The sequence below is a fragment of the Danio aesculapii genome, chromosome 13 (assembly GCF_903798145.1).
Source record: "Danio aesculapii chromosome 13, fDanAes4.1, whole genome shotgun sequence".
NCBI lineage: Eukaryota > Metazoa > Chordata > Actinopteri > Cypriniformes > Danionidae > Danio > Danio aesculapii.
In genome coordinates this window covers 46,154,471-46,181,811 of record NC_079447.1, presented here as the reverse complement: position 1 = coordinate 46,181,811, position 27,341 = coordinate 46,154,471, and the positions used below count along the sequence as shown (strand labels likewise).

The 27,341-nt window shown below is 35.5% G+C and overlaps 1 protein-coding gene across 1 annotated transcript in view; it reads left to right on the top strand.

Moving 5' to 3' along the window:
- Positions 1 to 27,341, top strand: part of LOC130239330 (CUB and sushi domain-containing protein 1-like) — a 551,687-nt gene that overhangs the window by 380,212 nt on the left and 144,134 nt on the right. The window contains exons 26-29 of the mRNA XM_056470435.1: positions 7,267 to 7,470; positions 10,185 to 10,309; positions 12,004 to 12,100; positions 27,271 to 27,341. The exon at positions 27,271 to 27,341 is cut by the window's right edge and continues 34 nt beyond it. Of these exons, the coding sequence (XP_056326410.1) occupies positions 7,267 to 7,470; positions 10,185 to 10,309; positions 12,004 to 12,100; positions 27,271 to 27,341 (497 nt within the window). The remainder of the gene's footprint in view (positions 1 to 7,266; positions 7,471 to 10,184; positions 10,310 to 12,003; positions 12,101 to 27,270) is intronic.

Here is a 27,341-nt window from a genome sequence, read left to right as displayed (position 1 = left end):
TTAACCATTTTAAGGTCAATCTTATTAGTAGGCCCACACGGAATCTGCGCGCGCAGAATTCCGCAGATTTCCGCAGAATTCCGCTGATTTTTAGCCCATCATTATTCTGTTTATTTACTTGAGTAAATGTGTGTAAATCTATATTTATTCACTTTTTAAATTAATTACAGTAATATTATTGACTAATATGAAAATGTTTATCTGATTTATTTACAACGCAGTTTGTACAGTAATATTTTCTGTCTTTTAGTAGTGATATTATATGAGAGACTTGCTTTGTTTACCAAATAAAAGTATAAATAAAGTGTATCTAATTGGATTTGCATTTTAAACACTGAATACAGGTTAAAAAAGATAATATTTTTTTATTTCACATATTAAGGTTTTAGTTATGATACTCCCAAAATAATTGCACAGAAATCTGCAGATTTTTACCAAAATTCTCTGCAGAAATAGCAAAAAATGTCTACAGATTCCGTCTGGCCCTACTTATTAGCCTCCTTAAGCAATATATTTTGTTGATTGTCTACGATGTTTTTCAATTATCTACAGAACAAACCATCATTATACAATGATCTGCCTAATTACTCTCACTTGCCTAATTAACCTAATTAACCTAGTTAAGCCTTTAAATAGTACTTTAAGCTGAATACTAGTTGAAAAAAATCTAGTGAAATATTCTGTACGACCATCATCGCAAAGACAAAATAAATCATTATGATTATTAAAACTGTTATGTATAAAATGTGTTGGAAAAATGTATTTATTTTTTTCCAGTAAACGGAAATAAGGAAAAAATATATACAGGGGGGCTGATAATTCAGGAGGACTAATAATTCTGACTGCAACTGTATGTGGGAAACATACTATGTCTCTTTATATCTCTTTCCACCATTTGTATAGTGTACAGCAATAGGCACAGAGAGAACCGCGGGTGTATGTGAAATGTTCTCTGACAGCTAGGACAGTTCATTTGGCTCATGGAGGCATTCAGGTGATGGTGGATGGTCCCACCAGCCTCTTCCTATCTATCCACAGCCATCAGATAAAAGTTGAGGCACAAATAGAGAAGAACAAGAGGAAAAAAAAGAAAGTTGCTACATGTTTTGAAACAAAAACAGCAAACCAGCAAAGGTACTGGGGTCACGAACATGCTCATACAAATGTGCTAGATAAAAAAATGTGGGTATAAAAATACTCTGTGTACACTGCTTAACTGGTAGACAGTCAGGAACAAATATGTGATATTACATTTTTTTTTTTCAAAATGTTTCAAAAGCAGTGTAGATGTTCATATGTGCCAATAAATGTTACTTTAATTTATAATGTAGCTAGTTTGATCACACTTCATTTTAATGTACAAGTCATGCTGTCAACAAACCATTAACAAATCATTAACTAAGAGTTTTGCTCAATAAACTAGTAATTAGCTGCTTTTTAATAGTTAGAAAGGCATTGGTTGGGTTTAGGTCTAGGGTTAGGGATGTGAAATAGGATCATACTTTATAAGTGCTAATAAACACTTAATAGCTTAATAATAGGCCGGTAGTAAGTCAGTAGTAAATGGTGTGATTTGTTGCTTAAAATAAAGTGTTGCTACTAGTTTTTAGAACAACTGTTAAACGAAGAAACTGACTTTACCAAACATGCTGTGTTCATTGTAAATATGCAGTATACATTGACAATCTTTCAAGGACCATAATAGGGGATAAAGTTAATTATATTAATTTAAACATGGATGTTCCACTGCATAGATAGGTAGGTAGGTGGGTAGGTAGGTAGGTAGGTAGGTAGGTAGGTAGGTAGATAGATAGATAGATAGATAGATAGATAGATAGATAGATAGATAGATAGATAGATAGATAGATAGATAGATAGATAGATAGATAGATAGATAGATAGATAGATAGATAGATAGATAGATGTCTTAAAATACGTAAAATATTCTGCCAATAGGATTATCAGAATAATCTTGTTTTTCCTTTGAAAACAAAAGACTATTTTGCTTACCCTATTTGTCACGGTTTAGATTGGGGAAGGATGAAGACTTTTATAATTTATTAATTATAAAATAAAACAAAAGCAACAAAAACAAAACTTAGGGGGAAAACATTAACAAAAGACAGAAACAAACTTTGACTGGCCTAGATAAGACGATATACAATGACGAACTGGCACAGGACAGAAGACATGAGGAGACTATAAAATAGAAATAATTAGCTAACAAACAGGAGAACTTAATGAACTAATAATGGGTTAAGAGGAGGGTGAGACTAGACAATAGACAGGAGACCACATGACAGAAAGAAACAACACAAGCCATGTGCTTACGTAAAATGGGACTAAAACACGCAGCCAATGAGAAAACTCATTAACCCCATGTTCACATGAAACACATCACTAAAGCACGTAACCACAATGTAAACCAGAGCCACATGTTTTGACAACGCCAACAGAAACAGAACGTAAGACACAAGCACACGATAAATGAAAACAATTTCTGTGAACTCACACATGTGCATTTTCCATCCCAGCACCAAGTGAAACCGAAACCAACTAGGCACTGAGGCGCTGAGAATATAAGAGCACACCACAGATTAAACAAACACAAACATGGGAGACACAAAACATGATGAGAGACACAGACTAAGACAGGATATGCGTGCTCTACCTGAGAAAACTTGAGCCAAGCACAACATACAAGACAAGACAGGACTAGTGTCTGGACTCTGCCACCCAAAAAATAATTAACAAGACCGAAGTGTCAGAATCCAGACACCATTGGCAGATTATTGTGGTGGTTTTAAAGACAAATGCACTTAATGTTATTTTATTTTTTTTTACTTGAAAATAACACTATATTTTCTACTTGTTAAGAAAATATGTTTATGCTTTACAAATTTTCAGATAGTAAGACTAGAAACAAAACAAAACTCCAAAGATGAAAAGCATTAGATTGGCTTGCCTGAATATTTCAGAAACTGCTAATCTACTGAAATTTTCAAGCGTAGTTATTTCTAGAGTTTACAGAGAATTTTATGAGAGATGGAAAATGATATGCAGAAGAGCATCTCTGAATGTACAACACATCAAATCATGTAGCAGATGGGCTAAAACAGCAAAGACCTCATCATGTGCCACTCTTGTCAGCTACCAACTGGAAACAGATGTTAAAAATAACCAAAATTCACTATTATTCTGCATTAGAAAGATGCTTTACATACACTGAAAGTGGTTCGCACTGTCGACTCACAGAAAGAAGGTTGCTGGTTCGAGTCTCGGCTGGTCCATTTGGCATTATTGTGTGGAGTTTGCATGTTCTCCACATGTTTTTGAAATTATTTGAAATGAAAGGAACAAGATGTGCTTTAACTGCAGACTGCCATCTTTCATTTGAGGGTATTTACATCCAAATCAAGTGAACGCTGTAGGAATAACAACAGTTTGCCTATGTGCCTCCCGCTTGTTAAGGGTCCAAAAGTAATTGGACAGAATAATAATTATAAATCGAAAATTTCACTTTTTAATACTTGGTTGCAAATCCTTTGCAGTCAATTACAGCCTGAAGTCTGGAACACATAGATATCACAAGATGCTGGGTTTTACACGTGAGTGCCCCGGTTTCCCCCCCAGTCCAAAGACATGCTCTATAGGTGCATTGAATAAACTAAATTGTCCGTAGTGTATAAGCGTGTGTGTATGAGTGTGTATGGGTGTTTAACAGTACTGGGTTGTGGCTGGAAGGGCATCCGCCGTGTAAAACATATGCTGAGAGAGTTGGCAGTTAATTCCGCTGTAACAGCCTCTTAAGTAGAGACTAAGCTAAAGGAAAATGAATGAATGAATGGTTGCAATCAATTTATATGGGCTGAATTTATTCAAACAAATTAAGTTAGACATTACTAAATTTAATTTGTTTGTTTAAATGTGGCCCATATAAAGTGTTTGCAACCTCTCACCTTAAAAAAATGTATCAAATGTGAAAGTGTAAAATATCATAGTAGTGTAAAATGTCTTCTAATGTATCCTTTGTAAATGGCAGTGATCATAGGATGGGATTGTTGTGATTTATTGATGTACCGTTCATCACATATGCCATTCAAACGTATGAAGAAACGAGGGTATGGGGAAACAAAACAAACAAACAAAGAAAAAAAAATCTGATGCATATTTCATGATTTAAAGGCGAGCGCACAAGCCTACTGTATATGTTTACACAACACTTCAGAGTCTGGCCAGCTCTTTTATTTAAGAAACGCAAGTATATAGAACACAAACAACATACATTATTAAACATGCAAACGGAATAAAAAAGGTTATACATCATAAAAAATGAATTATGAGTAAAGACTGTACGGATGAATCAACAGTGATTTGGATTTTGAAGATGGGCTTGCTTAACTATCCTACATAGTCATTAATTATTACATTAAATTGTAATACATTCAATAAAAAACTTTTACAGTCCGAAGTATTTGAACATGACCGGTTTGATTCTCTTAGACTAGGTGGGTTTTGTGCAGTTTTTTATAGTATGAACAAGATTTGACATTAATCACAAGAAGCAAGCTACAGTAATTATTATACAGTCAAGTCTGAAATTATTCGTACCCCAGGCAAATTCTGACTTAAAGTTACTTTTATTCAACCAGCAAGTTTTTTTTTTTCCGCTACAAATGACAGAGACCTCTCCCAAAAGATAGTAAGATGATGTACAAGATGCACACCGTAAAAAAATCCTGGGTGTCTTAAATTTTTAAGCTGAATCAAATTAACGTTATGAGTTCCTTGAACTTATGTTATATTAAACTGACTTAAAACAGCTTGCGTAACTTAAAATTAAGTTAGAACATGATTACCTTAGTTTAAGAAGTTACAATGACCTAAAAACATGTGATGTTAGGACTAAAAGATCGTATAATTTTTTACAGTGCATCATCGTGCCTCTAAATAAAAATTAATTAAAAAACATAAATAAATAAATAAAATATATACAACTTTCTCAAAAAATCCATCAAAATACCTCCAACTTTTATTATATCTTTGTAATTATATGGCAAATGGATGAAATTATATGATATGTATACGTTTTCCCACTATACCTTGTTAAACAATGATAACCCAAATATTGAAAGAAAGCATATGTTTTACGCAGTGGATGCCCTTCCTGCTGCAACGCATCACTGGGAAACACCCATACACTCTCATTTAGACACATACATTACAGACATTTTAGCTCACCCAATTCACCTATACCTAGGCCCACACGGAATCTGCGCGCGCAGATTTTTGCGATTTTTATTATTTTTTTTATTTTTTATTATTTTTTTTTATTTATTTATTTATTTTTTTCGCAGATTTATGCAGAATCCCGCAGATTTTTAGCCCATCATTAATTCTGTTTATTTACTTGAGTAAATGTGTGTAAATCTATATTTATTCAGTTTTTTAATTAATTACAGTTGACTGTTGATATATTATTGACTAATATAAAAAAGTTCATTTGATTTTTGTACAATGCAGTTTGCACAGTAATATTTTCTGTCTTTTAGTAGAGATATTTTATAAGAGACTTGCTTTGTTTACCAAATAAACTGAATCTAATTGGATTTGCATTTTAAACATTAAATAAAAGTTAAAAAGAGATTATTTTTTATTTCACATATCAAGGTTTTAGGTATGATACTCCCAAAATAATTCCGCTGAAATCTGCACATTTTTACCAAAATTCTCAGCTGAAATAGCAAAAAATGTCCGCAGATTCCCTCTGGCCCAACCTATAGCGCATGTCTTTGGACTTGTGGGGAAACCGGAGCACCCGAAGGAAGTCCACGCGAACACGGGGAGAACATGCAAACTCCACACAGAAATGTTAACTAACCCAGCTGAGGCTCAAACCACCGACCTTCTTGTTGCGAGGTGATCGTGCTACCCACTGCTCCACCATGACGCCCGCAATCTAAATGAGGATGCACAGAAATAAAGCAGCATTTACATATCGGAGTCATTAATTGCCATACTCCTGTCCAATCTGTTGGACTGTGTGATGGGTGTGTGGTGCGTCTCTCTGGCTCAGTACCATGTCTTCAACAGTGGTGATATTTTCAACAGTGATTCTATTAAAATAAAAACCCATTTACCCAGACAGGGTAACAAGATTGAAGTTTCAGACATTAGGTTCATAAATATGCACAGGCACCTTTCTTTATACAAAATTAAGCTTTATTGACTAATCTAACAGAAGCTAAAGTCTAATGCTGTGTTCACACCAGATGCGGCATGCACTGATAAATCGCCATATTCGCGTGCAAATAGATGTGTGAACATTTTGAGTTTACTCTCTTTATTCGCGCATCAAATTCACTTCACCACAGATGCGGATTCGCGTCATGGGCAGGGCTTCTGTCTGCCCGGTGACTTTAGATTAGTTGCTAAATAGCTAACCTGGATTTTTTTTGAGAGAATAGCTGTGTTTATGCGCTTTATGAAAGCTGAAAAAAGCGTTGATTCGTTTGGAGCAGTGTCTGAATCCACTAGATCCTTTCAGAGGTGCACCCAGCTCTATGAGGTTATAAACTCCTCCAGAAACGTAACCTGGATGATGGAGGCTTTCAGCTGTGCTTCCGACTGAGCCGAGCCCAGTTTGACGAACTGTTGTCCGGTGTCGGCAGGAGGATTTTCCCCTCAAGACAGCAACAACAAGCGCTAAGTCATAATCACGCCCCTACAAGAGAAAGCTCTTGATTGGTTAACATGGTGCGAATGCCTGCTGAAGTTCAGATCTTGCAACTCCAGCAATTCGCGTGATACGCGTCTCAAGCGCATATTCATTCGAGCGAATTGTGTCATTTGCACTGCCTCATTCACGCATATCGCACCACAGGAAGTCTATTTGTGTCTTTGCATTGATCTAACATGTAAATCACTCGCACTTAATGCTTCATCTGCGTCTGGTGTGAATGCAGCATAACACAAATACACATTCATACAAGTTGTAGAAAAGAGTAAAGGAAGAAAAATAAGAGTTTGAGAGTATGATGATGTAAAAACCTGAGATTTTTGTAAAACCAAACCAAGCGAACCAAAAATAATCAATTTAACCAATCTATGGTTTCTTTTAGGGTTACAATTAATTAACAGTAATTAACACAAGTTCAGTGGTAATCTGGAGGGGTTACTTGCATTCCTTGTGTAATGTTGAGCGGGGTTCCCTTGTGTTCCCTTGCTAATAATTTTGATTTCAACTGTGTGTTTCCTGTCCACTAGCTGTTCCACGCACCAGCGATACTCAGTGCAGTTCCATCCCAGAGCCCAGATACGGCAGACGGATTGGGTCAGAATTCTCAGCTGGCTCCATTGTTCGCTTCGAGTGCAACCCTGGATACCTTCTCCAGGGATCCAAAGCCATCAAGTGTCACGCTGTCCCGAATGCTCTGGCACAATGGAACGACACCATCCCAAATTGTATCGGTAAGTTAGCCTTCATTTATCCAAGGACGGTGCATGCTGGACATGTTTTATTCAGAAATAAACAATGACTGAGCATTAGAGAGCAACACAGACAGTACAAATGCCATTTTTCACATTAAGTTGCTTGCTAATAGGTACAGTACCATCATTCAAATGTTGTAGCCTTGTAATTTCTCAAGACCTTGAGAATGTACAATAAATGTGCAAGTTTCACTAATAAGGGTAAAGAATCCTGCTGGAGGACAGAATAGCACTGGCCTCTATGAAGATTTTAAATGCCAGGCCTCTAGTTAATATTTCACTTCTTTACTGCCATGCTCAAGGGACTGAGAGCTGAATCCAAGGGCCTTTGGGCCACAGCCTTCAGTTCAAAGCCATAACCTCCAGGCTTTAATACTGAGCATTTAGCTGTTGCAGTAGTCTATAGTGCTGTCACGATTTTATCACCGCAAAGGCACATAGACTACAGTTGACTTTCAATTCCTAATTCCCTGGTTTTCATAGGATTTACAATCTGAAATATGGGGTTAGATTAGCTGTCTTTATTGGAAATTCAACTTTGGCCTCACCAACATCAAAATACAACACACAAACTCAGAAACGTCTTGTCCCATGGATTACCAACAGATAAGATAATTTTGGATGTCAGTTGAAGTACAGAATTATTAGCCCCCTGTTTATTTTTCCCCCCCCAATTTCTGTTTAACAGAGAGAAGATTTCTTCAACACATTTCTAAACATAATAGTTTTAATAACTCCTCTCTAATAACTGTTTTATTTTATCTTTGCTATGATGACAATAAATAATATTTGACTAGATATTTTTCAAGACACTTCTATACAGCTTAAAGTGACATTTAAAGGCGTAACTAGGTTAATTAGGTTAACTAGGCAGGTTAGGGTAATTAGGCAAGTTATTGTATATCGATGGTTTGTTCTGTAGACTATCGAAAAAATGTATAGCTTAAAGGGGCTAATGATACTGACCTTAAAATGGTTTTTAAAAATTAAAAACTGCTTTTATTCTAGCCGAAATTAAACAGATAAGACTTTCTTCAGAAGAAAAAATATTATCAGAGATACTGTGAAACATTTCCTTGCTCTGTTAAACATCATTTGGGAAATATTTAAAAAAATAAACAAAAATCAAAGGGGTGCTTATAATTCTGACTTCAACTGTATACTATAAAATAAAAGTATATATAGATACAAAATAAAACATTGAGACAGTACAACTCAGAATGGGAAAGAAAGGTGATTTAAGTGACTCTGAACGTGGCATAGTTGTTGGTACCAGACAGCCTGCTCTGAGTATTTCAGAAACTGCTGATCTACTGGGATTTTCACGTGCAACTATCTGTAGGGTTTACAGAGAATTGTCTGACAAAAAGAAAATATCCAGTGAGTGGCAGTTCTGTGTGCGCAAATGCCTTGTTGATGCCGTAGGTCAGAGGAGAATGGCCAGACTGGTTTAAGCTGATAGAAAGGCAACAGTAATTCAAATAACCACTCGTTACAGCCGAGGTATGCAGAAGAGCATGTATGAATGCACAACACGTCGAACCGGCGGATAGGCTACAGCAGCAGAAGACCACAATGAGTGCCACTCCTGTCAGCTAAGAACAGGAAACTGAGGCTACAATTCACACAGACTCACCAAAATTGGACAATAGAAGATTGGAAAAACGTTGACTGGTCAGATGAGTCTTGTTTTCTGCTGTAACATTTGGATGGTAGGGTAAGAATTTGGCATCAACAACATGAAACCATGTATCCATCCTGCCTTGTATCAACGGTTCAAGCTGGTGGTGGTAGTGTAATGGTGTGGGGGATATTTTCTTGGCATTGTTTAGGGCCATTAGTACCAATTGAGTGTCGTGTCAACGCCACAGTCAACGTGAGTATTGTTGCTGACCATGTCCATCTCTTTATGACCACAGTGTATCCATCTTCTGATGGCTACTTCCAGCAGGATAACACACCATGTCATAAAGCGTAAATCATCTCAGACTGGTTTCTTGGACATGACAATGAGTTCACTGTACTCAAATGGCCTCCACAGTCACCAGAACTCAATTTAATAGAGCACCTTTGGGATGTGGTGGAATGGAAGATTCGCATCATGGATGTGCAGCTGACAGATCTGCAGCAACTGCGTGATGCTATCATGTCAATATGGAGCCAAATCTCTGAGGAATATTTCCAGTACCTTGTTGAATCTATGCCACAAAGAATTAAGGCAGTTCTGAAGGCAAATGGGGGTCTGATCCGATTTTAGTAAGGTGTACTTAATAAAGTGGCCAGTGAGCACTTCACCAGAGACATAATAATTTTAATACTGACTGCAGACAGTATATTCTGTCCTGTAAACCAAAAACCCCAAACCTACCCCAAAACTCAACTATAACGGGCAATATTTAACATTCTTTACATTTTCAAATCACTTTCTCCAGTGTGATTCAACAGTAATTTTCTTCCTTGGCACCAAAAAATATCAATAAAAATAAACACTCCCCTAAAGGTCAATGTTTACGGGTATTGTTACACTTGGTGGAAATGTGTTCCCCACAAGTTTGGCAATAATTGCTTCTTGTGTCAGAAGAGATGACTCTATTTACAGAAGAAGAAAAAATAAATAAATAAAAATACAGTCAGACTCTTGTACTGTTCCATTCTCAGCATGAGCTCAATTTTACCATTGTTTTGCTCCGCAGTTCCATGCAGCGGGAATCTGACAGAAAGGAGAGGTACCATCCTCTCCCCAGGGTATCCGGAGCCTTATGGGAACAGCCTGAACTGTGTGTGGAAAATCAGTGTTACGGAAGGAGCTGGAATCCAGGCAAGTACAAAAGAGCAACAAGTGAACCAATCAAATACATTTAATCTACACCTACTGTACTGAAACCAGGTCATTAAATCAACTTCAGTGTTTAAGTGTATTAAATGATGACAGGCAGCTTAACACCAGAGCAAATAATAATAATAATAATAATAATAATAATAATAATAATAATAATAATAATAATAATAATAATAATAATAATAATAATAACAACAACACAGTAATAATAATAATAATAATAATTATTATTATTATAATAATAATGATAATAATAATAATAACACAATAATAATAGTAATAATAATAATATTAATAATAATAATAATAACAATAATAATAATAACAATAATAATAATAATAATAATAATAATAATAATAATAATAACACAATAATAATAATATTAATATTAATATTAATATTAATAATAATAATAATAATAATAATAATAATAATAATAATAATAATAATAACACAATAATAATAATAATAATAATAATAATAATAATAATAATAATAATAGTAATAAAATAATAGTAATAATAATAATAATAATGAAAATAATAACACAATAATAACAACAACAACACAATAATAATAATATTAATAATAGTAATAATAATAAAATAATAATAAAATAATAATAATAATAATAATAACACAATAATAATAATAATAATAATAATAATAATAATAATAATAATAACAACACAATAATAACAATAATAATAATAATAATAATAATAATAATAATAATAATAATAATAATAATAACACAATAATAACACAATAATAATAATAATAATAATAATAATAATAATAATAATAATAATAATAATAATAACAACACAGTAATAATAATAATAATAATAATAATAATAATAATAATAATAATAATAATAATAACAACAACACAGTAATAATAATAATAATAATAATAATATTAATATTAATAATAACACAATAATAATAATAATAATAATAATAATAATAACAACACAACAATAACAATAATAATAATAATACTAATAATAATAATAATAATAATAATAATAACAACACAATAATAACAATAATAATAATAATAATAATAATAATAATAATAATAATAATAATAATAATAACACAATAATAATTATTATTAATAATCCAAAATCACGAGGTCACGGATCAATAACAGGGAAATCTCAGAACAATAGCAAATAACAACAATTACAACAACTTTCTCTCTGATCAGAAACACTCTATTAAACAAATAAAGAACAACGCAGAATAGTATAACTATAGAAAACTATAGAAAACGATCCAAATTCAATGACAATGGCACAAAAGTGGCCTCAAAATGAATGGCTGATCTATCACCAAATTTATGTGATTATCACTGACCATGTCCATCTAGAACAAAGAGTGAGAGACAGAGAGAGGAAACAAAACAAAACAAAATACCACAGAGAAAAAAATTGTATGCAGCATGTAACAGCGCCTTTAGAAATACGTTTTCTGAGAAAACGGTGACATGTTCAATACTTATTTCCCCCACTGTACATTGATATATTAAAGTTACAAAGTTTATAGAGGAGATTATGCTTAGAATGCAATGTTGCAAACGTATGGAATAGGTCATTTGCAACAATTATTGGGAGTTTTTTTTCATTGGACTTGTTATTTCATGATGTTTTTATTTTGTTGACAGATCCAAGTCATGAGCTTTGCCACAGAGCATAACTGGGACTCATTGGAAATCTACGATGGTGGCGAAATGACAGCGCCAAAACTAGGGAGCTTTTCAGGTTTGTATTGTCTTCATTATTATTATTATTTTCTTTATAATTGCTTATTTAAATAATAATCTGCTGGAATGATACAGCACATTATTTATAGAAGCCCCCCTACAGCTCATTTGCATATTATGCAGTTTGTTATAGCTCATAACAGTTTCACATTCCAGTAAAACTAAGAGCCAATCTCCGCCACTGGTTTTATGCCCCCTGGATTCTTGGACGAGCTGAAATTAGCTCCAGTCCTGGAAAGCTGTCCATGTGCCATCCCTTACATAACAGATGAATGCTCTCATTTTACATTTGGTTGATTAACAGTATCGATTCTTACACCCTTTTGGGTTCCAGCTGGCAAACCACCACGCACATTTATTCTGTCCTACTTCATTATCAAAATGTTCTGTAGGAAAAAAATAGGCTGAATGTTTGAAATTGAAAGATTGAATAATAGGAGTGTTGCAAATGCTATAATTGCTGCTTATCAAGTGCAGAACTACACTGAAAAAAGAGAAACTACTGTGTCTTTCATTCGCAGTGCATTTGTATTTTATTTTAAGGGGGAAAAAAAGCTTTCTGATTTTGACGTGTTTTATTTAATTTGCCTTAAATAAAATGAAGCCCCTAGAAAAAAATTAAAATCTATCATTTTCTGAAAAGGTAGTAGTTTTAAACCAGCAGCTGTCATGTCATATACTTGTTTATATGTTTAGCAGGTTTCAGGTTTTTTTTTTAAGTTTGTCATTTTACAAAATACTTCATAATTAATTAGAAAACTATAGTGAAAATAAAGTACCTACTTTTGAAAAGTGATATTTACACTGTTAACGATTTTTGTAAATTACACAGTATTTAACTGTAATATAAACTGATTTTTACTGTTGGACATTTATGCGGTATGTTGCTGTAATTTAAAGTTGAAAAGTTAAAAATGACATGATATGTTACTGTATTTTAAAGTTTGAAAATGAAAGATATACAATACATTAAATACATGTACAGCAAGATAAATGCTGCTGTAAATGTAAATACAGTATTTTTGCTCTAATTGATTTACAGTAAGTTACTGGCGAACTGAACTATAATATGAACAAAATTTTACTGAATGACAGCTATTAGTGCTACTGTATTTTAAAGTTGCATTGTGAAAATGACTGTATTTTACAGTAATGATATACAATGCTGTAAATACATAGACAGCAAGGTAAATGGGGCTGTAAATGTAAATACAGTATTTTTGCTGTAATTGATTTACAGTAAATTATTGGCAAACTGAACTGTAATATGAACCACATTTTTTCTGTTGGACAGTTATGCAGTATGTTACTGTATTTTAAAGTTGCATTGTGAAAATGACTGTATATTTTACAGTAAAGATAAACAATACAGTGAATACATAGACCACAAGGTAAATGCTGGTGTATATGTAAATACAGTATTTTACTGTAATTTATTTGCAGTAAGTTACTGCGAAATGAACTGTAATATGAATTGAATTTTACTTTAGGACAGTTATGCAGTATGTTACTGTATTTTAAAGTTGCATTGTGAAAATGACTGTATTTTACAGTAAAGATAAACAATACAGTGAATACATAGACAGCAAGGTAAATGGTGCTGTAAATGTAAATACAGTATTTTTGCTGTAATTGATTTACAGTAATTTATTGGCAAACTGAACTGTAATATGAACCAAATTTTTCTGTTGGACAGTTATGCAGAATGTTACTGTATTTCAAAGTTGCATTGTGAAAATGACTGTATTTTACAATAAAGATAAGCAATACAGTAAATATATATAGAGCAAGATAAATGGTGCTCTAAATGCTAATAGTGTTTTTGCTGTAATGGATTTACAGTGATTTACTGCTGAACTGAACAATGATTTGAACTCAGTTTTACTGTAAATAATAACAAGTTGCATTGTTAAAATGACTGTATATTTAACAGTAAAGATAAACAATAGAGTGAATACATAGACCACAAGGTAAATGCTAGTGTATATGTAAATACAGTATTGTACTGTAATTGATTTGCAGTAAGTTACTGCGAAATGAACTGTGATATGAACTGAATTTTACTTTAGGACAGTTATGCAGTATGTTACTGTATTTTAAAGTTGCATTGTGAAAATGACTGTATTTTACAGTAAAGATAAGCAATACAGTAAATATATATATAGCAAGATAAATGGTGCTCTAAATGCTAATAGTGTTTTTGCTGTAATGGATTTACAGTGATTTACTGCTGAACTGAACAATAATTTGAACTTTTTACCGTACATTTTACTGTAGGACCGCTATACAGTATGTTACTGTATTTTAAAGTTGCATTGTGAAAAAGACTGTGTTTTACAGTAAAAACAAACAATAGCGTAAATACATATACAGCAAGATAAATGCTGCTGTACATGTTAATATAGTATTTTACCTTGATTGATTTGCAGTAAGTTACTGTGAAGTGAACTGTAATATGAACTGTATTTTACTGTATCTTACTGTGTTTTAATGTTGCATTGTGAAAATGACTGTATTTTACAGTAAAGAAACAATACAGTAAATACTTTTACAGCAATACATAAATGGTACTGTAGTAAGTTATAGATTCTACAGGAAAGTGTGTATTTCATTCAGTCGCATCAAAGTTTACTGCTTACAATGTTGTTTTTGCAGCACTAAGTGTTGAAGCCCACAAAACCAATAAGAAACATTTAAATTAGTAACTGCATCAACAAAATTCACTCTGAACAAATCAGCTCATTAAGTTTTTTGCAAGTCCTCCAATTATAATCAACAAAGTGTAGGCAAAAATGCAAATAAGACATTCTTTCCAGTGCAAATGGCTGCTTTGTAATTATATGAATGTAAACTAATCAAATAAAGATAGATTAACGTTGTTTTGAAAACAAAATGTGATGGGGATAAGAAAACTAATCAAATAAGGACAAATTACATCAAGTTATTTTAAGGGGAAAAAAAAGTATCAATCAAAAGATAACTAAAAGCTCATCTCTTCTGAGATCCCTTGAACCCCTGTGAACAAAACCAAGAACCCCTCTTCTCTCCCCCACCTTACCTCACGACAACCCCAAAACTTTAGCCCCTTTCACACAGCGATACCGGTAAATATCTCGAAAATTACCGGTAAATTCAAAAAAGCGGTTCACACAAGGACGTTCTGGAAGTTTTACGGAAAAGACCATTCACGCATCCGTTCCAAAATACTAGTAAATCCTTACATCACTAACCAGAAATGACCTCTAAATGGCTGACAAGGGGTCAGGCTGATTGTTTCACTTTTATATAAGCTTTAGCATTCATGCAGCTGCTTTTGTCCCAGAAACATCCAAAGGCAGAAACGTGAACCGCAGCTAAATGTATACACATTTGACTACATTACAAATTCTGTGTATGGATAAATATTGTGAACAACTTTGATGAAAACATATGGAGGAACAATTTCGCATTTCAAGACGTACATAATATGGGTGTGTGCTGGCGCTCACCGGCTGCTTCACGTGCACATGCGTCAAGCAACTGAAGCAGAGCTTGAAGGTAAACAAGCAGCGGCTTATCATAAGGTTTATTTTTTCGATACTTTTTTTACACAGTTGGCATTAAGAAGGAACATAGAAACGTTATCTGATTAACATCTAGCAGCTAAATGTGTCTGGAAAAAAATTCAAAGGCTTTTATTTTCATAAACAGCATGGATGTGAATGCATCTGAATGTCCTTCTGCGTTCACACAGAGCAGCATTCTGGTAAATTACCGGTAATGTTACAACTTTTCTTTCCCCAAAATTGCCGGATTTTTTAATTTTGCCGAAAATTTACCGGTATTTTCAAAAGGGCCCTGTTACTTTCTGGAAAAGTCCTGGTCATTTGTGTGCGAAAGGGGCTATTATCGATTCTGAATGTGCCTCACACAGGTGAGTGGACTTGACAAACCACTCACAGAACACACTCTTTCATCTCTCTGACACTTTAACTGACATGTTTTGCACATTCGCATGAAAAAAAACAACCCAGGCTCATTCTGAAAACGTAGTCCCAAGGACGTTTCTGGAGACCGCGAAATACGTCCCGGGAGGTACGTATTTTTGCAGTTTTTGGTTTTCGCGAATCCACGAGAGGCCGCTGTGTGCGCCTTTTTGGCTTCTCGGATGTCTCCCGCGAGTGCCGTTTGCGCCCGCGCTGTTCTCGTGTGAACCCACCAGACGCCACTGTCGAACGAACGTCTGTCTGTCCGACTGGCTGAATGATCGGCCGGCCGACCCACCCTTCTCCTTCCCCGAACCCAACCAATTTTACCGATTGACCCGCCCGCCCTAAACCCAACCAACAATTTACAAAAGCCGCCTGGAAAAAGAAAAGTCCTCGTCCGATTTCTTTTTTTTTTTTTTTTTTTTACTACGTTTTCGGATTTTACCACATTCTCACCCTGTTATGAACCTTTTCGCTTTATCTCTTGGATTCTGTTTTAGTCTTACCTGATTTCTGGAACCGCTCTTCCCCGGACTCGAACCCGGTCGTCGTTGTCGTGGTCAGCCCCTCTCTGCGTCTCGAGTCCGCCGACGCACAGGACGAGCTAACCGGACAAACTGGTTGCGGTGGGAAAGCCCTCCACACGAATGCAAGCGGTCAGCCGGCGAGCACTAAAAGGAACAGTGTCATAACGCCCCGCAGCGTTCGCTTAAAAAACGAAATGCAGCCATACGTACCTCTGGCTACATAATTCGCGGTCTCCAGAAACATCCTCTGGACTACATTTTCGGAATGATTCTGGGTTGAAAAAAAAAGCATTGTGAATTTGTGAAGTGAACAGGTGATTAGGCTTGATAAACCACCTGGAACTCCTTAAAAAACTCCTAACTCTAGCTCTTAATGCTCTGAGCACTTGTCTACACTACAAGGTAATACCTAGATCTAACTTAAAGAAATGAGGCAAGTAGCTGCATTTGATGTTTTAGGTGGTGTCAACTTCCAGCTTTTTTTAAGTATAGTAAACTCTAATAATCATAGTAAACTCTTTAACATTGCTTAAAACAAATGCAAATTAAGTTGAGCTAACTAATAATTCTAAAATGACCCGAGTCAAATAAACCTACTTTTCTTGTTACAGGTAGCATATTTGCATGTTGCTTTATATGTACACTGTACTTGTTTTAACTAGGTTTTAAGAACTTTATAATTTTATGAACTCTAAATAACTCTTGGAGTGGCATGAGATAGCTCAGTGTTTAGTGTCGCCTCACAGCAAGAAGGTTGCTGGTTCATGTCCCGGCTGGGCCAGTTGGCGTTTCCCCCACAGTCCAAAGACATGGGTGTGAATTGGGTAAACAAAATTGGCCATAGTGTGAGAGTGTGTTTGAGAATGTGAGTGTGTATAGGTGTTTCCCAGTACTAGGTTGTGGCTGAAAGGGCATCCGCTGCATAAAACATATTCTGAAGTAATTGGCAGTTCATTCCACTGTGGAGACCGCTGATAAATAACGGACTAAGCCATAGGAAAATGAATAAATGAATGAATAAATAATCACTTGAAAGTACAATAAATTAAATTGACTTCTGGCTGTAACCTCAGAAAATAAACTTTCACTTCTATATTCTAAGCACTATATACAGAGACTTTCCTATCAATAACGATTACAAGTTTAACTTAAGACAAACAACGTGGGAAGATGGATTGAACATTTATTCAGTGTCAACCAGTGTCACTTTTAATAGTGACTACAAAAATGTCTACAAAAGCATCTGCTAAATGACTAAATGTGAATGTAAAAAGAAGGTAAGACCACAAACAATAATAATAATAAAAGACAGAAAAAAGTCTCACAGCAGGATTAGGAAGAGGGGTACAATTGTCCTTTGAGAGAGGAGGCTTAACCTTTTTTGGGCTCTCCCAGTAGACAGAATTGTCGCCAGGCCTCTAGCTGTACTTTCAACATGGCTATAATGAACTCTGCCTATGTGCCACACTAGCATGCTAGCGAAAGGTCACCCAGTAAGGGAGCTCCGTCTGCTCTAAGGCATGTGTTCACTGGCACTTCACACTGTCTAGCACTCACCCTCCCTACGCCATCTTTTCAAAATCGAAGCTCTTAAATGCTAAACCATATTCCCATTGTCTCTCGAGTCACCTGACACCAGTTTATGATTGAATTCGATGATAAAACTGCGATCTTCCCTCATTTAGATCTCAATGGGCCAAATTATACAAGCATAGAGACATTTGGTAAGACATTGCAGGAGCATCATTAGGCATGGTGTTTGGCTGTCCATTAAAATGCGCTGTTTGCTCTCCTGTCGCCTGCGCGATGCCATTTATATCCCCCACACACTCACCCATCACAATTGGCCGTTGCATTCTTTCTCTAGTCACAAATCCATTAGGATAATACCCTTAATTAAACTGTCAGATATGTTTTGTGTTTCTGTCTCCCCACCCTTTTCATCATGCGGGATTAATTGCGGCTCAACAAATACCAATTTAATTACAACTTCACATTTTAGTTTGTCTCTAAAAAATAGCGCACTTATTATTTGCCAGATTCTGATCGCACACTGTGATTGTGAAAATGAAACATTTTTTTTTTAGTTTAGATTATATTCATGTTTTCCCAAGGAGGTGTTTTCATCTTCAGAAATCAGAGGTGACACTTGTTCATTTATTTGTTTGCTGGAAATTAGAACTGAATTTAGAAATAGTTTTGAAACAAATCTACTAATATCTACAGAATGTAATATGTAGGCTAATAGATGTCTTCAGTGGAGCGAGTTTCCTTCATTTCCTTACTCCACGAAAGTAAAGGAGTAAAGTAAAGAGTAAAAGTAAAGAGGCCAAATGGAGAAGGCTTATTTCTTATCCGCGTGCTGCAGATGGTCTGTGGTCTAGTGTAGCGTTCAGTTTTTCCTCTTACAAAGGGCCCTATCATACACCCGGCACAATAAGGCGCAAGACGAGTTTACCCCGATGTGTTGCTATTTTTGGACTAACGACCTTATTTTTCCCGTTTTCCGGCATGTTGTTTAAATAGCAAATCCTTTGTGGACTGATGGGTGTTTCGGTTTAGAAAAGAAGTGTGTTAAGGCGCATTGTTGGCACGTTGCTATTTTGAGGAACTAAAAAAGATTGAGCAATAGACCAGCTGAAAGCAGGTCTAAAGTCTAGCGCAGAGCGTTTTAGTTGTGCGCCTCGCTTATACATTGCTTAAAACACGTAGGATGTAGATCAATACAGAAATATCTTTACAGACATTTTCAACTCAAATCAAAAGCAGCACATCGCGAACTGTTCCCGGAGTCTAAAAAAAACATGCGCTCCACTAGCCGAAATCATTTTGCTGGAAAATGGTCTGAGCATGCAGTTGCAAGATGTCGTTGCTGCAGTCTGTAACCACGATGACGTACTGGACCAGGTCCACTACATAGTGGACATTGTACCGCCCACTAAGGTAATGCCCATACTACTGTGATGGTTGGGTTTAGGGTAGGGGGGGGTGTAGTCGATCGTCCATTTTGTAGTGGACCTGGTCAACCTCCTCAAACTCCGCAATGACATCACATTCACCGTGTGCACTCAAGCGAATTAGCGGACGCGTCGAGTATAAACCAGGCTTTAGACCAGCACACCCATGAGTCCAAAGTGGTGCAAATGGATTTGCTATTTAACCAACGTGGTGAAAAACATGAAGTTTAGTGTTGCGCTGGCCTGAAAATAGCAACAAATTGCACCATACGCGTCTTGCATCTTATTGCACCGGCTGTTTGATAGGGCCCACTTAGATCTTTAAAGTAGAGCCCTAAAACTTTCTCCACAAGAAAAAAAAAATGCTCCATTAAACATCACATATTTTAAAAGATAATAAAAGTTTATATATATATATATATATATATATATATATATATATATATATATATATATATATATAGTGGGTATGTGTTTACCAATCATTAGCATGTACAGTATTTTACGAAAAACCCTTCTTAACAGATGCTCATAATCTCTGTGAATAGATCTATTTTTGTCCTGTTTGTCATCTAATGAAATGCAGTACTGTAAGCGTAACATATTCTGTCTGGCATTGTCTTTTTAACATCATACGAGTCTTGTCTGAGTGTTTCCCAGATTGCCTTGTCTCTAATAGAGATGATAGACTGCTGAATAGGTGGACACTGGATGAGCTCTATGGAGCTGTCAAATTTCATCCCAAAATTATTAGTCAAATCAGTCAAGCGTGAAGGATCATTTTTCAGGTTTCGATCATCAGTCTAATGTATTTGGACTTGGATCTTCTGAAATATTAGCTATCAGATGGGCAGGATGCTTTAAATGCAAAACATGATGAACCATTTCCTGGCATCCGAATGACACAATTTGGGGTTAAGATATAAAGAAGCCATGTACAAATAAACGCTGCAGATGTGGGTTTTAAAAAGCTCTTTCTTCTCAAACTAAATAGTTCTCAGTGACCATCCCATTGCTCTGTGTTTGTTTTTAGCCATGCATACTCACACACTATACTGTGGTGCACTGAGGCACTGAATATGAAAAAAAGCATTTTATTTAATAGTTTTTCAGTCTTATTTACTCCAACCTTATTTGAGTTTGCTCAGTATTTGAATTGTACATCCATTCCCACAGGGGGATAAAATGAATATGGGTTAAAGCAAATAAGCACAAAGGAGAGAAGAAGCTGGAAATCTCACCATAACCTGAGATTTTGGATTCTGGTCTTATACATTAACAAAAATGTTTCAAATTGATTTATTTATTTATTTATTTATTTATTTATTTATTTATTTATTTATTATTTAATTTAATTTAATTTAATTTAATTTAATTTAATTTAATTTTATTTTATTTTATTTTATTTTATTTTATTTTATTTTATTTTATTTTATTTTATTTTTACTTAATAATTTAATTTATTCATTCATTATTCGCCTCAGTCCCTTTATTAATCTGTGGTCGCCACAGTGGAATGAACCGCCAACTTATCCAGCATATGTTTTACCCAGCCGATGCCGTTGCAACCCATCATTGGGAAACATTCATACACACTCATGCACACACATACACTACGGACACTTTTGCTTACCCAATTACCCAACGCTTAATTTAATTAAAATTTTTATTTATTTATTTACTTATTATTATTTATTATTTTATTTATTTTGTTTCATTTTATTTTATTGTATTTTATTTGTTTTTTATTTTATATTTAATTTTATTTTATTTTATTTCATAATTTAATTTTATTTTATATTTTATTTATTTATTTTTGTTTCATAAAAAAAAATTCATTATTTGTTTATGTATTTTTATTTTTATTTATTTATTTTATTTATTTTATTTTATTTTATTTTATTTTATTTTGTTTTATTTTATTTTATTTTATTTTATTTTATTTTATTTTATTTTACTTTTTTAAATTATTTTATTTTATTTTATTTTATTTTATTTTATTTTATTTTATTTTATTTTATTTTATTTTATTTTATTTTATTTTATGCTAAATGAAAGGGATAATTTACCCGAAACCGAAAATTCTATTAGAGTAAAATTAATAAAACAAACTTATACAGGTTTGGAAACACAAAGTAAATAGTGACGATTTTTTGGGTGGGTGGGGTGATGCGTGGGTTGGACAAATGAAAGTTAACAAAAAATTTGTGTGGGGTGGCTTTGGCTGTCCTGGACGAAGGTGAAGAGCAGAGAGTGGTTGTCATGGATTATATAGGTAAGAGTGTGGTGTGTGTATGTGCTGGGATTTGGTAAAGCAAATAAGCACAAAGGAGAGAAGAAGCTGGAAATCTCGCCGTAAGATTTTGGATTCTGGTCTTATACATTTACAAAATGTTGTTGGGGGGCGGGGGGTATAACCAAAAACTGAAGAGTGGAGGTATTTGATTGGAAGCATTAATAGGGACAGAGTCTAAAGAGTTTAATGAAAGCAGCTATATTGGCAAATATAGCAAACCGATGATCTTGATTTTTTATTACAAATATTGGCACAAAGAAACACTTGCTAATTAATTCATTTTCCTTCCACTTTGTCCCTTATTTATCAGGAGTCGCCAAAGCGGAATGAACCACCAACTATTCTGGCATATGTTTGTTTTTTTACAGCGGATACCCTTCCATCCATAGCCCAGTACTGGGAAACACCCATAAACTCTCACATCCGCAAATGCACTCATACACTACGGCCATTTTAGTTCATCCAATTTACCTATACCACATATCTTTGAACTATTGGTGAAAACCAGAGCACCAGGAGGAAACCCACGCAAACACGGAGAGAACATGCACATTTCACACAGAAATGCCAACTGACCCAGCCAGGTCTCAAACCAGCAACCTTCTTGCTGTGTGGTGACAGTGCTAACCACTATGCCACCGTGCCGCCACATTTGCTAAGGTTTTAAAATGCAATATCTTGGTCTGTTCTCCTTTTTTATACTCTCTTTCTTGTTACTTTCTGAAATATGTCAGATTATAGAAGTTGCACTCCATGACTGTTTCAAGTTGACTTTAAGGATGTTATGTACTATTCATGACATTTCCTCAACGTATTAGAGATGTCACACTTTATATTAGTTCTGTCCATATATGTATAAGGGGAAGGGAAATCGTTGGCTTTGAATCAGGAGTGGCAGTAGCTGTTTTGCTTTTTAGTCGGATGATAAGTGACTCTTCCCTCTGAGCTGTGATGAAAGTTCCCCCATGAGAGCTCAGAAGGCTAGCGACACACTTTAATGACTAGCGCCTGTCAAACATTTTCCTTTTTTTTTTTTTTCTTCCTTTTTTCACTCCGGTCCGTTTCATTTGGCTAATGTCCAGAATGGGCGAGTCTTTCACGGGAATGATACGTCTGCCATGATTAACAGCTGTTTACCTCCCTTTGCCCTTTTGTTCCAGTGGATCATTTAGCTTGTGTGCGTGTTTGACATATCAGGTCACAGATGTGTATAATGACATCGGGACATCTATTACAAGGAGATGGTGAATTATGAGAGCATTGCTGATATGCCCATTTTTCAAAAGGCGTATAAATCATACAGAATTTACAGATTCTTTACAGTATAATTGTAAGTTGGAGGGTAACAGAAAATATTGTTTGTACATTATAAAACAACATAGGCTCATTCTGAAAACGTACCCCTATATACATTTCTGGAGATCGCAAATTATTTAGTCAGAAGTACGTATGGCTGCATTTCGTCTTTAAAACGCAGTACGACACTGTTTCTTTTCGCGCTAGCAGCTGATCGCTAACCTCCGTATGGATGGCTTTCCCACTGTTACCATTTTGTCCAGTGGCTCACAGCATACGTCGTCAGGCTTGAGACGCAGAGAGGAGTTGACCGCAATGACGGGGTTTGAGTCAGGTGAAGGATGGTTCCAGAAAGAGGGTAAGACAAAAAACAAAAGCCAAAAAATAAAATAAAGTAAAAAAAAAGTTAATAACTGAGTGAGAATGTCATAAAATCTGAAAACATGGTAAAAATCAGGGGCATTTCTTTTTTTGGATTGCTTTTGAAAACACATTTGTTTGAGGTTTTGGAAGTGGGTGGCCGCTGGTCAATCGGTGCTTTTTACAACACCATCGGTTGTGTTTAGGGAAGGGGGTGAATGGGGTTATCGTTCGATCAGTCATTCAGTCAGTCGGCAGCGGCCTCTGGTGGATTTACGTGAGAACAGCAGGCGTGAATGGCACTTGCGAGAGATATTTGACATCTCTAAAAGCGCACACAGCGGCCTCTGGTGGATTCTGGAAAATAAAAACTGCAAAAAAGAAAAAACAAAGCTCCTGGGACGTATTTGCCGCTCTCCAGAAATGTATATAGGGCTATGTTTTCAGAGTGAGCCTGGGTTGATAGAAAAAGAATGGAAGCCTACGCTGAAAAAAAGCAGGGTTGAACACAATTCATTCATGTAGTCCCAACACAAATCAATTAAGTAACCAGATTTACGTAGATTTAACAATTAGGGTGTCCCCCAAAAATCGCAATAATTATGTTGTTTCATTTAATTTTAAACAAGTAGTTTGGTGAGATGGTGAATTAAGAGAATGTTGCTGATACCACCATTTTCAAAAGGCTTATAAATCATCTAGAATTATAATTATTTTTATTTTCAGAAAGTAAAAAAAAGGGTCTTCGCATATTGAAATTCTCAAAAGTAGAAAAAGAAGAGGAATATACTACATATTGGCTGTTTCACAATTCTAAGAACGTAGAGAACGGACTTGTGTTCTTGTGAAGACCAGTCTTGCCAGGTCACCTCGGAAGAATGAACTGGGAAGACTGCAAGAGCACAGAATGCATCCTGTAAGAAATGAGTCCAGAGACCCAACTGCAGAATCAGTCCTTGCTGCAGCGCGCAACTTGATGGTGTACTGGACCAGGTCCACTACAAAATGGACGATCGACTACACCTCCCCCTACCCTAAACCCAACCATGGGCATTACCTTAGTGGGTGGTACAATGTCCACTATGTAGTGGACCTGGTCCAGTACGTCATAGTGGTTACAGACTGCAGCAACGACATCTTGCAACTGCATGCTCAGACCATTTTCCAGCAAGTAGCAACATCAGACATGTGCCTCTAAAACCAACCTAACGCCAACCCTAACAAGAGGTTGGAAGTGCAGGTCTGAGCATGCAGTTTGGTTTCCTAGCCTGCAGCTTCATAATGTTGGATGAACGACCTAAAGTAGTCCTTCATGCAAATGTGGTGAGTCTTGTCACAGTTTGTTGTGCCTTCCGTCCACCCTACGCCGGAGTTTTCCAGCGCTGAATACTGAGCTTTTTAAAAACACTGAAGAGGCTGATTTGGTTTTAAAACGCTGCTGCTCCACCTTAGTGTGGAAGGGGGAAAACGGAGACATCTGAAAACAGAGGCATGGCTGCAGACGTTCGCCTATCTGATTGGGGTTTTTTTCCTCAATATTAAGTAGCCTACACACAGTTCAGTCTTGCATCCTTTCCTTGTAAGTTCAGACTTCGCAAGTTTGATATGGAAAGCTAGCTCCCGAGGACACGTCGGGTAAATCTTCAAAGGAAAGATTTTCATTTTGATATTAGCAACTTAACAGACACCAAAAATGTTGAGTTGTCATGGTGTAGCTACATATTTATATGAGCGTCATCTTCACTGTGTTCATATTTATACCAAAACGGAGCCTATAAGATAACTGCCTCCTTTCATTTTCATTGAAAATACGAAAAATACCCTCTCTTTTGCTGAATATCAGTTTTAATAATAATGGCCAATTTAAAACTATAACATACAATAAGTTTATACATTATAGCAAATAAAGGCATGCGATCAGTCATATGTGCAGAATCAGTGTACGTGGTTACATAAATTAATATATTACATAAATTATCTTTGCATAGATTCAAAACACCTAAGTCGGGGAATATTTCGTTAGATATAGACAGCAAGATGAATTAAATCTCACATTTAACAAATTTAGTGAGATTAGATCCAGCGGTAGATCCTTGATGAACAGTGCGACATGCACAGCTCCCATATGGGTAGATGTGCTCAAAGCATACACTGCAGTGCATGCCAGATTGTGTGTGTGTGATCACGTGATGTGCGATTTCAGCGGTATTGACCTTATTCTTCAATGCGGAAGTGCGCTCGTTTTGCGATTGTTATAGAACTTCCCATTCAAATGCCTATATGAAAAATAGGAATAATAAACAGCAGAAAACAGTCAAACTACTTACTCTACAAACAAGCGTTTGCATGACAAAGCAGAATAATATAAAAATATCAGAGAAAATATCAGTTTGCAACACCAAGCAGCAAAACGAGCTGCCTTTAACGTCTAAAAATAAATGGAAGAGAATGAGACCAGAAGTCTCGAGCCGAAATGATTCAAATGGATACGCCCGCTCATACGCAGAGAATAAGGTGAATAGTGTGGATGCAAAGCTGTTCCGAAACACTAGGTGAGACGCCAGTGTGGACCTATCAGTGTAAATGGAGTTTGAGGCTCACGGTATGTCCATTTCCATATATCGATCTCTTATTATTCTGCTATGCCTTGTTATACCCAGATTTTCATTATAGTGCACCTTTAAAATCATACTTATTAAGGTATATTTTCATGCAATTTTTGCCACAGGGGTAGGGGTATATACTGTAATAAAATACATTATGCCTATGGAGAGTCCTCATAATGTGTCCTCATAACATGTGTGCAGGTGTGTGCCATGCCTGTCAACCCTCTCAGAAGTCTCCCACATTTTAACATTTTTTCCTGCTATCATCCTGTTTAAAGTATTTCCCTGTATGTCTCTCGCATTTGTAATCTTTCTATGAAAGGTGGCAGTAGCATCAACACAGCCGATCTCAAATGTGATATAATTGCAAGAGCTGTTCAATAGGATTATGCTTTCTTTTATTTTAGCTTGAAAGCACTTTGAACTGAATGTAAAAGTGTCTGCATTCCCTTCCTTTCCATTAAAGCCACGCGTCGTCCTTCTGCAACCTTCGAATCAGTCAATTCACGAAGCAGTGTGTGACTATCTGACGCGCTCCATAATGATAAAGAGACCCCGTTCTCCAAACAGCTTCTGTACATGTGATTTAAAACGGAGCACAAGTGGACACTTTGGTGTCTGAGTGTGTGTTTAAACAGACAAACACACATAATAAAATGTAAACGTCTTGGTGTGATTTATTTTAAACACAAGTAATTGTGTCTTAACCCCTGTGAACTGTTCAAATCTACTACCCTTTCATTATGTTGGTGACTGTTTTTTTCCCCTATTGACTTCCATTATAATGACATTTTTGGATTGCAAAGCCATGACAGCATATAATTATGCATTCTTGAATTAATTGTTGGTGGTTTTCCCTGTTGGGAGGAGGTAAAATGTGTAATTTTTACTGTTTATTCATCAGTTGGCACTATTAACCCTTTAGATAGTTCTGTGCAAATACGTTTCTGCCTTTTATATGAAGTTCTATGGAGTAAAACAGCAGATTAAAGTGTCTGTGTGTGCATAAATATGCTTAACGTGTTACTATGTATGTGCATTTGTGTTGTTGTGTGTTTGTGTGTGCTTATGTATGTTTGTTTCAATGAGAACACAATATCTGTATGTGTGAAAACAGCTCTTTAACTGCTCAGTCTCCTCTCTGGTGTTATCTTCCAGGTACAACAGCTCCAGCCTTGTTGAACAGCACCTCCAACCAGCTTTACCTGCACTTCCATACAGATATCAGT